Source organism: Mandrillus leucophaeus, unplaced genomic scaffold, assembly GCF_000951045.1.
Source record: "Mandrillus leucophaeus isolate KB7577 unplaced genomic scaffold, Mleu.le_1.0 Scaffold43, whole genome shotgun sequence".
In the NCBI taxonomy this organism is placed as follows: domain Eukaryota; kingdom Metazoa; phylum Chordata; class Mammalia; order Primates; family Cercopithecidae; genus Mandrillus; species Mandrillus leucophaeus.
Genome location: NW_012104587.1, coordinates 236917 through 248668, shown reverse-complemented (window position 1 = coordinate 248668; position 11752 = coordinate 236917). Strand labels below are relative to the sequence as shown.

Sequence of the window (11752 nt, the reverse complement as noted above, 5' to 3'; positions counted from 1 at the left end):
GAACAAGGTAAGGGTAGGACCCAAAGTCCCTGTGTCACAGGAGAATGGGTGTGCAGATGTGGGAAGGTAAGGGAGTTCCTGAGGGCTTCAATGTCCTCTGATGGAAGTCAGTGAGGTCATGGGAGAATGGAGAGAAGGAAAAGTCACAGGTTTGAGGAATGGGTGGGAGGTTTGACCCAGTCATTGCGGAGCATGGAAGAGCAGACTGGCCAAAGACATACAGCATGTACAAAGGTCCTGTGTCAGGAAGAATTCTGAAACGGTGAGGTTGAAAGACTGACTATCTTAGAGGCTGGACCACAGAAACTGAGGGCCTGGCCAAGATGAGGTCTGATATACTAAGATGTGCCAGCGATATCCTATGAGCCTGCTACACTAAGAGGTGCTAGTCAGGATCGAATAGACGATGATGAGGAAATGAATAAAGCATGAAATCCCCCTTGGCTTAACACAATGAAGGCTTACTTCTCATTCACAAGTAGTTTGCAAGAGTTTAGGTGGCCCTCCTCCTTCGTGTGCCACATTGTCTGGACGTGTGGTCTCCGGGATGTCTGCAGCAGGGTAACAGTGGGCTGCAACTCAAGATGTTTCCCAGGACCAGGCCTGGAAGTGGCTTTCATTGCTTTCACTTACATTCTATTGGCCGGACCCAATCGCATAGCACCAGCCTTGTTATCAGGGCGGCTCCTTGTTTGTTTGTTTGTTTGTTTGTTTTGAAACAGAGTCTCACTTTGTTGCCCAGGCTGGAGTGCAGTGGCACCATCTCAGCTCACTGCAACCTCTGCCTCCTGGGTTCAAGCAATTCTCTTGCCTCAGCCTCCCGAGTAGCTGGGATTACAGGCACCTGCCACCACACCTGGCTAATTTTTTACATTTTTGGTAGAGACAGGGTTTTACCATATTGGCCGGGCTGGTCTAGAACTCCTGACCTCAAATGATCTGTCCGCCTCAGCCTCCCAAACTGCTGGGATTACAAGTATTAGCCACTGCACCTGGCCCGGAGAGTCTGCTTCTAATTTCCCACGTGCTCAGGGCATTTCCTGGATGCTACAGGAAATGGTCTTTCTATATGCTCAGGAAGAACAAATGGTGTGGCGGGTGGACACCATCATCTCTGCCACAATCCACCCTTCTGTTTGCCAAACCATCAAGTTTTTCTTTTCACTCAGGGAACACACTCACCCTCTTCCTGAGGGACCCCAAGTCCTATCTAGTCCTTATATGTGGCTCAAAGCCCAGGGTCTCTGGTGATGTGCAGTAGTCACTTCTCATCCAGTGTGGCTCTTCTCAGTCCAGTGAGCCATGACCAAAAAGACAGGCAAGTTGCCCCCCTCACCCCGTGCCACACAGTGGTGGAGCAGGGACAGGACTCAGGGGAGACCCGTTCATTAAACGCCAGTGCTGCCCCCCGGGAGACACTCTCCTTATCCACTCTCCACACGGGCCCTGGCTCTTCTCTCTGGGACATTCCTCCTTTTCCATCACCCTCTCTGGCTACAGCTGAAATGGGAGTGGCAGAGCCTGTCCTCCCTGGGGGCTGAGCACCGTCCCTCCTGCTCATGGATGATTGGAGGCCCAAGAGTTGTTTTATAGCTGGAACTGTCCAAAGGGCTGGCTCCCGGTTCCTTGGCGATACAATTCTTTACATAGTGAGTGTCTAACCTACTTGCTCTGGTCAGTTTTGTGGGCCAGTGGCCAAGCTCACATGCGCCACGTCTTTTCCTAGATCCAGCTCTTAGGTCCGTATGTTTTGCCTGTTCATCCTTTCTGCCTGGCCTTTCTACTCAACGGCCAGCTTGGGGCTATGTGGAACAATAAATAGGAGGCCCACCTTTAACCTGCCCCTTGTCCTGAGTAACTGCATCCAAGAGAAAAGTTTTACCCAGCTTTTCTTGCCCAGATGAGTCTCATATCTCATCTCTTCCTATCTGGGGTGTAGCAGATTTTCCAACCCTGAAAGACCCTGGGTTTCTGGACTTTATTTCCTTTCATTACTGCTCAAACACCAGGCAATCCTCACCTGAGCTCATCCCTTCCTTATAAATCCTCAACACATATCAACAAATATAGCCTACAGTAGCCAAGAGAGATGACAAGTTTTCTGCTTTCCAACCACATTGCCTTTGGCTGTCAGCCTGGAAAGCACATGGGATACCCTCCCAAGTTACAGCAGGCAGTAGTTTTACCAAACATGTTGCTAATGCATAACACAGATATCCAACTTTCCAAGGGTCCTACATCAGTTTGTTTGCTTCTGCCCAAGTGCTAAGCCATTGTCACCATAGGTGTGTAACTCAGTCTCTCTGGGCCTGTTTCCTCATTGGCAAAATGAAGACAATATAAGCAACTTCATCAGACTGCTATGGAATTCAGCAGAACAAGCCACGTATGGTGTTAGCCTAATGTCTGCTCTGGAATAAGTGCTCAGTAAATGTTATTGCTGCTGTTCAAATAGATCAATAGGAATCACGTGTGTTCATATGCGATTGCTATACTAAGTTCACTAGAGTCTGATCTATACTAGGCAGCTGCCTTTTTAAAAATTCAAGGGCCTGGCATGGTGGCTCATGCCTGTAATCCCAGCACTTTAGGAGGCCGAGGCGGGTGGATCATGAGGTCAGGAGTTTGAGACCAGCCTGGCCAACATGGTGACACCCCGTCTCTATTAAAAATACAAAAATTAGCTGGGCGTGGTGGCACATGCCTGTAATCCCAGCTACTCAGGAGGCTGAGGCCAGAGAATCGCTTGAATCTATAAGGCGGAGGTTGCAGTGAGCCAAGATCGCACTATTGCACTCCAGCCTGGGCAATAAATAGAACAGACTCCATCTCAAAAATAAAAATAAAAATAAAAAATAAAGAAAAAATCAAATGAGAGATCGACCCATCCAAGGGACAGGATGTTCACTCATGCTGGCCAGTCAGTGATTTTTCTCCCTATAAAGCAAATCTACATGGAAAGCTCTGTTGCCATCTGTATCTGTTACCAATTGCTACAATAATGCTGCATAACAAATGACCCCAAAACTTGGTAACTTAAAATAATAAGCATTTCCTTAGCTTAAAAGTCTGCGGGCTCACAATTTGGACTGGGTTTAGCTGGGTAATTCTTCTGGTCTTCACTGGGCTCACTTAACTGTCAGCTGACTTTGGCTGAGGCAACTGGAGTGACTGGGACAGACATCTCATCCTCCAGAAGTCTACCATGGGCAGGTTCTCAGGTGGTGGCAGGGGTATAAGAGCTAAAGGGGAAGTGCTTTCTGAGGCTGTGCTTGCTTCCCAATTATTGATATCTCATTGATCAAAGCAATGAGTTGACCCCAGCGTCAGGGCGGAAAGCCCTAAAAGCTACATGGCAAACAGCAAGGACACAGGGTAAGAATCTACCAGACAGACCTGGCTTAGTGGCTCATGCCTATAATCCCAGTGCTTTGAGAGGCTGAGGTGAGAGGATTGCTTGAAACCAGCAGTTCAAGACCAGCCTGGGCAACACAGCAAGACCCTGTCTCTACAAAATAATTTTTTTTTTTGAGACGGAGTCTCCCGCCCACGCTGGAGTGCAATGGCGTGATCTCGGCTCACTGCAACCTCCACCTCCCGGGTTCAAGCAATTCTCCTGCCTCAGCCTCCTGAGTAGCTGGGATTACAGGCACATGCCACCACACCCGGCTAATTTTTTGTATCTTCAGTAAAGACGGGGTTTCCCCATGTTGTCCAGGCTGGTCTCAAACTACTGACCTCGGGATCCGCCCGCCTCGGCCTCCCAAAGTGCTGGGATTACAGGTGTGAGCCACTGCACCAGGCCCAAAATAAACTTTTTAAAAAAAATTAGCTGGGTGTGGTGGCATGCGCCTGCAGTCCTAGCTTCTCGGGAGGCTGAGACAGGATAATCCCTTGAGCCCAGGAGTTGATCACATCACTGCACTCCAGCCTGGGTGGCAGAGTGAGACCCTGTCTCTATGAAAAAGAAATCTACCAGACAATCATAACTGATTGCTGAGGGTGAATTCAGAACAAAAGAAATTATTTCTGTATTAAAAGTAGGTGTCTCAGAGCTCAGTGGCCTGGTGTCCTCATCTGTGCTGTGAGGATAGACCTGGCATACAAGGCTAAATGTCCTGCTGTCTGCTCTCACAGGGTCAGTACCTAAGACCCATAGAGAGATCCTTGAGTGCCTTCCATTCACTTATCTCTTCTTCAGAGGACCTCTGGGGCACGAGCTCTATCTCACTGATCTCTGCGTCTTCGTGTCTGGCACTGGGTGGAGCACATTGTGCTAGTGCAGACAACTTCTGCTGGGCAATCAATGAAATAAAGCCCAAAGAACAGTGAGTTCCTCAAGGACAGACAAGATGCATTCTTCTCCACCCTCAGCATTTAGTGAAGACCATGACAGTGTCTTTCCAATTAGCTTTTTTTCTTCTTTTTTTTTCTTTTTGAGATGCAGTTTCACTTGTTGTCCAGGCTGCAGTGCAATGGCGCCATCTCAGCTCACTGCAATCTCCACCTCCCGGGTTCTAGTGATTCTCCTGCCTCCGCCTCCTGAGTAGCTGGGATTACAGGCACGTGCCACCAGGCCCGGCTAAATTTTTTTGTATTTTTAGTAGAGACGGGGTTTCACCATGTTGGCCAGGCTGGTCTTGAACTCCTGATCTCAGATGATCCACCCTCCTTGGCCTCCCAAAATGCTGGGATTACAGGCATGAGCCACTGTGCCCAGCCTCCAATTAGATTTCTAAGCATCACTTTTCCAATTTGAACCAAGACAACTACCTGTTTCTGCTTCTGTTGGAAACACAGTATCTCACACACCATCTATAAAAACCTTCTCACCGCTGCATGACTCTGCTGAGATGGGAGCCCCGAGAGACAGGTGAGTGAGGGTCCTGCTCACAGAGGGCCTGGCCCCAGAACCTTGGGCCTTGGGAGGAACCAGCACCAGTTCGTCAGCAAAGGCACTGGAGCCAGTGGGTGCGATAGAGGTTGTGCAACTCATCTTGGGACGTGGAATGAGTTCTATGTGGGCTTCCTAACAGGCACATCCAACTCTCAGAGGCAGCCTCCCACTTGGATAGAAAGGACAGCCAGTGACGGGAAGGCCAGAAAGCATCAGGCCAGAAAGCATCTACTGCTCAGGGTAAGGAGAAAACCCTTGAAACAGGGCAGAACTTGAGCCCTTCCCTCTGGCTCCCCTCCAAATCCACAGGAAGTCTCTGAACTCCAAACTCTCACCTGGAGAGCTAGGCTGCATGTGTCCTCCTTGTAAGGCTCAGGTGGTTAAGTCTGGAGCAGCTGAGGCTGTGACATTATGAGTCATGGTCCCCAGGTCCGATAGGGAGCCAAGAGAGGGTAGCCCAATCTGTGCAAAGTTGTCCACGCCAGCAGTCTTCCATGGACCAAGACAAGATTCAGGATGAAAAGTCGTTAGAAGAGAGATGATGATGGTTTTCATGTTTTGAGGCACAGTAGCACATGGTACCTAAGTGCAAGGGCCCTGGGGCCCACTGCCTGGCTTCAAACCCTAGCCCCACCGCTTCCTATCTGTGACTTCGAGCTAGCAACTTCATCTCACCGAGCCTCACTTTCCTCATCTCTAAGAGGGGAATCATCATGGCACCTATCTCACAGTATTATGGGATGAAATGATGTAAAGCACTCAGCAGTGTTGGGTACACAAGCCTAACCATTAGCAGTTACTACTACCAAGTGTTACTTGGGGCACAGGGGCTGTACGAAGCTCTCCAGGGGCAGGACTTTACTTGGTCCTTCTACCCACACTGTGAGGTCGGGTTCCTTTTCTTTCCTTTTCTCAGATGAGAAACAGAAGCTTGGAGAGGTTAAATGACGTGTCTGAGGCCACCCAGCTGATCAATGGGAGCTCCAGGATTCCAGGTTAGGCCTGATTCCTAAACAGCTCCTCTTAACTACTCTATTTCCCCTGAACACGTGTTCCAGGGCATCACCAGAGGAGAACATTTTGTTAAACATTAGCCAAATCACCTGAAATCCACTGGGAAACAGAATGTACATCTTCACGTCCTCACTTGCTGAAAGTTCCATGCTGTGATGTGTTGTTACAGAAAGTGATATATCCACCCTCCCCCACTTTTTTCCTTTTATACTCTAATCTCATGACAGATTATACAATCCCCTTCTTAAAGAAACATTCTCCTCTTTGAAAGGAATATTTGGCACTTTGGGAGGCCGAGGCAGGCAGATCACGAGGCCTGTAGTTCGAGACCACTCTGGCCAACATGGCGAAACTCTGTCTCTACTAAAAACACAAAAATTGGCCAGGCATGGTGGCCTGCACCTGTAATCCCAGCTATTCGGGTGGCTGAGGCATGGAATCGCTTGAACCCAGGAGGTGGAGCTTGCAGTGAGGGGAGATCCTGCCAGTGCACTCCAGCCTGGGCGACAGTGAGACAATGAGACCCTGTCTCGAAAAAAAAAAAAAAGAGTATCTGGGGTCTGAGATCCGGGATCCAACGAAAGGCTTTAACTCTTCTTTTGCAGCTATAGGTGATGATAAATCTACCCATTTCCTTTAAAGATTGACGTTGTCCTGCATAGCTTAAACTTTCTACCACCCCTCTAACAAACTGCTAACAACATGTTTCTTAAGTCACACAAAGTACTGCTGGCCTGAAGCCACCTATCCTACCAATGCCATCTTCCCTGACAGGAAAATTCGAACACCACTCCTCATTTCCAGAGGGCTCACTGGGAAACTGTGGTGTCAGGAAGTAGCTTAAGTGGGTACTCATCAGTGTCATCAACTTGATAGCTGTGGGATGGTGAGTCCACTGTCCTCAGATACTACAGAACATACTATTAAGTGGGGCTGTCAGGTCAAAAATCTCACAGACCTGCTTGCCATTTAAGGTTGTTTAGCTTATCATCAAACTTTCCTCTCTTTGTCTAGCCACAAATAGCTACAGATGGACTGAAGGATAAATGTGAGCCCTCAACTATCCCAGTGGAATCTTTTCCCGGTGATGTTTAAAAACATGAACCAGGTCTGTGCTGGTGCCACCCTGGCTGGAGCAGAAGAGACATACCAGATGACCTACAGATAATGCTCAAAGCCAGTAAGAGGTACCGGTAAGAGGTGCTTCTACAATGACCCCCAAAAGACATACTCCATCTAAGGCACAGACAGCTCCAGCACAAGGTGTTTGGCTCATGGATTTTTAAGACTTAGGATGATTAAAAGGAAACGATGGGAAGAGAACAGCCTTTCCTGACCCAATTTAAGGTGTCACGCGGGGAGCCTGTGCAGGAGGACTCACAAGACCACTTGAGTCGGTCAGGACAGGGCCAGACGCTCATCTGCCCCACGCAGGCTCTGAATGAGGTCAGTAAGCAGGGATATGTCAAAGTAAAAGGAGTGAGTCTAGCTTCTGTTCATCTGGGGTCCTTCGAGGGCTGCTGGCCCTTGCTATATGTTTATTAATTTCTTAAAAAATGCACTGTGGCCGGCCTAGTTTCACTTAATGCCTAATGAAGGGAAAAACTGTTTACATAGCACCCGTGGGCCTGACAACTGAGCAGATGAACTTAGCAAGATCCTTCACTTTCAAAGATGACACAATCCAGCAGCCTGGGAGGAGAACAATTCCTCTAGAAGCATGCCATTCCCAGGTGAAAGTGGCAGCAATTGAACATTGTGTTAAATAAGACAAAATCAGGCTAAGAAGGGATCAAACCCGAGGGGAAGAAAAGTTCCAACTACATCCTTGGCTACTGGGGTTTGTTGCATAACATGCAAAGGATAAATGGGTAAGTCACCGCCCGATTCATGTGCACTTCGTACAGTCCAGATCTATGTCTATATATAAACTCTGGGCCTGCTTAACATTCTCCCCAGGGTACCTCAAATGCAGCCCGAGAGAATAGCCAGAGTCTTCAGCAAGCTCCCAGGGAGACGTCTCCTCCCTCGCCTGCCCTGCTTCTGCGAATCTCACTTCCATTCCTCGCTTAGGGGAGAGTGCTAGATTTTTCCATCAAAGGTCTCGTCACCAGGGTCTGTTTTCTCTCTAGTCTTCACTGGGAGGTAAGACACTCTGTGCTTCTATTAATAGGCTCAGCTTTCCAACCTGCAGATGAGACACCCTGGATGTAGCTATGGTGACCTCACTGATATGCCAGGCAATTTGTGTTAGGGACAGGTTTTAAGTCTCAGACTGAGGCTATGACTAAATGCTGACATTCACATCTACAGAGTACGTACTGTGCAAGTTACCATGTAAGAGCTTTGTGTGTTTCATTTCATCTCATCAACTAGCTGAGACAGGAAGCATTATCATCCCCATTTTATAGAAGAGGCAACTGAGGCTCAGGTCAATTCATGAATCCAGCAGGTAAGCAGCAGAGCCAGGATTTGAATGTGTAACCAGTGCACTGCGCTGCTTCCTGAGTGGCCAAGTTCAGATCTACTCACTTGACGAAGCACCTGGCAGATTCCTACCCACCGTGTAACACAGAGGTCATGTCTCACAACTGTCACGTTTAACTTGCCACAGCTTCTCCAAACAGAGCCGTCTATTAAATTTCCAGCAGTAAAGCAGTGTGTTCTAGTAGACAGTTCAGGAGCTTTGGAGGCAGACTGAGCTATACTAAATTCTGCTTTTTCGACTCAATAGCTACCTGACCTTGGACAAATTACTTCCTCTCTCTGAGCCCACTTTCTTATGTATAAAATACAGATACCACCACCAGTCTGGAGGAGTGCTGAGGCTTTACTGTGATTATGTAAAGGCTACATCTCTTCCCTTTCCTCCTGAGCCAGGGATACTGAAGGGCAGGCAGGAACCATGAGGTGGCTCTGCAGGAACCCTGGAGCTCAACAATGCTGGAAACATGTACGTGTGTCTTTCCCTTGTGCGGCTCCTATAATCACCCACCACCTGCTCATCAAATCTGGCCGACCTTCTTCTGGTCAACACCTTTAGATGCACCTGGTCCAGTTTGGGTGACTTCTACTGCCTAGGTAACAGCTCTGAGGGCAAAACCCCTCCAGGGAGGGCACCACTAGCAACACAGAAGTCACACAGAGCTTTTAAAAACACTTCTAACTAATTCATTCTAATATATTATTTCTTATGTATTATTATTTAGTCAACTAAAATAACTGTGAAGACTGTAGGAATGAGGGGGAAAGTTTTCTATAGTGCTACATGGAAATAAAACCTGTAATTGTGAATTTGTAAAACTCCATAAACATATGACTATGGGTTATATGAAAATAGACAAAATTAAAATTAATTGTATTTTCTTTTTCAGTATTCTTTAATAATTCTCTTTCAACTTACAAAGTGTATGTTTTAAAGAAAGCCCAATGATGAAGATGTTGACTCTTAAGCAGCATGCCTACGCCATTCTTGCCTGTGGCCCTCATTCTGCCTGCTGTGCCTTTGAAGGATTTGGCTCAGGAGGCTGGGATCAGCTTCCCTTCGCAGAAGGAGCCATACCAGGTTGGAAGTGGGGAGTTCCACTTCAACAAAGCCCTGGGCCACTGAGGGCAGGCAGCTGCAGGGAGGGCGGGCGGCTTTCCTTACCGCACGCACAGCTGGCTGCCTCTTTTCTTTGAGTACACTTGGGCTGAGGCAATGAGCAAGCACAATTGCTTCGCCTGCAGCGCCCTCTCGTGGCAGACTTCCTCTAGAGATAGCAGCCAGGCAAGGCCTGCAGGCCAGCATTGCTGACAAATCACTTTTGAGGCTCACAGTTGAACAAAAAAGTATGAGAATGAGTCACATTGCACATTTACATGTATGTCCTGGGAAAGGGTTGTGTCCATCACTTGAGGCAGGACCAATGGTCTGGGGTGGGGCAGCTGGGCATCTAAAGAGAAGCTGGAAGCCAAGGCTAACGTCCATCATAAGTAGTTACCGCAGACTGAACCCCTGTGCCAGGCTGTGCAGCACAGCTCAACGTGGCTTTTCAAAGAGGTATTCGAGATCTGGGGCACGCAGTCTCTGCTCTTTGTTTTTGTTTTTAGCAAAGTCTCTCAGCAGGGCCATGACTTCATTTTCAAATATTTCTGGGGCTGGTTTAGCTTCTGCAAGAGAAGAGTGGGCAGAAAAAATTATGCCATAATCAGTCAATGCTCAGGTATGAGAATCTTAAAACTTGAAACATTGGCCAAGAACCACAGATGGATATATAGACTGTCTCCATCCTTCTTCTAAATATACATGATGTTAGCCTATACCAGGGGGTGGCAAACTGTGGGAGCCTATATTTGCAAGTCGTTTTATTGGAACAGCTGCTCCCAATGGTTTACATATTATCCATGCTGCTTTTGTGTTACGACAGCAGAATCGGGTACTTGCAACAGAGACCATATGACTACAAGTAAAATATTTACTATCTGATCCTTTATGAACAAGTTTGCTGACCCCTGGCCTGCACAATCTTAGCTGTACTACTTTGCTTTGCATTTCTCAATTCCATTGTTCCCCAGACATTGTGTTTTCCCTTGCAATGTATACATTTCTTGAAACAAAACCTCTTTCTCCTTTGTCAATCAGTTAGAGGTCCTCAGTTTTAAGAGACAGAAACTAACAACTCTAGTAAACGTAAGCAAAAAGGAATTTATTGGAAGGATATTAGAGGCACACAACTGTCATGGGCCTAAAGAACCAGATTTCAGTGAACGGGCAACGAAGATACTGAATCAGAAGAATGAGAAGGTCAGCCTCGGTCTACGGCAGCAGGTCTGGCAGTGCACTGCTCCCTCTGACCTTTCTCTACACCCTCGGGACACTTATTTAAGATGCCAATTACAAGCAAAGCCTCCCACTGCCAAAGCCGAGGAAATGTGCTCCAGAATTACCCTTCCACCAACTCTAGGTATGATGCCAGAAGAGAGAATTCCTCAAAACCAAGTCAGATTCTCCCTTACTCGGCACAGGGCCTGGCGTCTAGTGAGGGCTCTGTTTTCATGTGACAATCAAAATAAGATCAAAGAGGTTTTGGCTTCCTCTAAGAATGCAGAAAGTTGGAAAGAGTATCACACTCACTGTAACAACAAAAAAAGCCACATAAACTACAAATATCATGACTCTTCTCAAAGATATCAGAGAGCTGAGGTCACAGGGTAACCTAACAGATGAAACCTAAGGAGAAAGAGGCCCTTCAAAGGAGAAACGAGAGCCGTGTACTTGCTCACCTGTGGCAGGCACAGGAATAAGAGACACTGGACATCATACAAATGGGTAAAAGAAATTCAGCTAAAAAAATTTTTTTTTTTTGGCTGGGCGCGTTGGCTCAAGCCTGTAATCCCAGCACTTTGGGAGGCCGAGATGGGCGGATCACAAGGTCAGGAGATCGAGACCATCCTGGCTAACACTGAGATCCAGCCACTGCACTCCAGCCTGGGCGACAGAGCGAGACTCTGTCTAAAAAAAAAAAAAAAACAAACAAACAAAAAAAAATTTTTTTTTTAAATTAATACAGACAGGGCCAGCCTTATGTTGCCCAGGGTAGACTGCAGTAGCTAGTCAGAGGTGCAGTTCCACTATTGATCAGCACAGGAATTCTGATCTGTTCCACTTCTAGCGTGGGCTGGTTCACCCTCCTTAGGGAATCGGGTGGTCACCTGCTTCTGAGACGTCAACATATTGATGCCAAGCTTATTACAGCAGACACCTGACCGGTATAGTGCACTGCAGCCCAGAACTCCTGGGCTCCAGCAATCCTGCTGCCTCAGCCTCCAGGGCAGCCGGGACTGCAGGCCTGTGCCACT

At 47.6% G+C, this 11752-nt stretch overlaps 1 protein-coding gene across 2 annotated transcripts in view; it reads right to left on the bottom strand.

Annotated features, from left to right (window-relative positions):
* Positions 1 to 9271: 9271 nt before the first annotated feature.
* Positions 9272 to 11752, bottom strand: part of SDHAF2 (succinate dehydrogenase complex assembly factor 2) — a 29062-nt gene continuing 26581 nt past the window's right edge. For both annotated transcript variants that reach the window (XM_011993336.1, XM_011993335.1), the window contains one exon: positions 9272 to 10063. In XM_011993336.1, the coding sequence (XP_011848726.1) occupies positions 9933 to 10063 (131 nt within the window). In that variant the 3' untranslated portion in view covers positions 9272 to 9932. The remainder of the gene's footprint in view (positions 10064 to 11752) is intronic.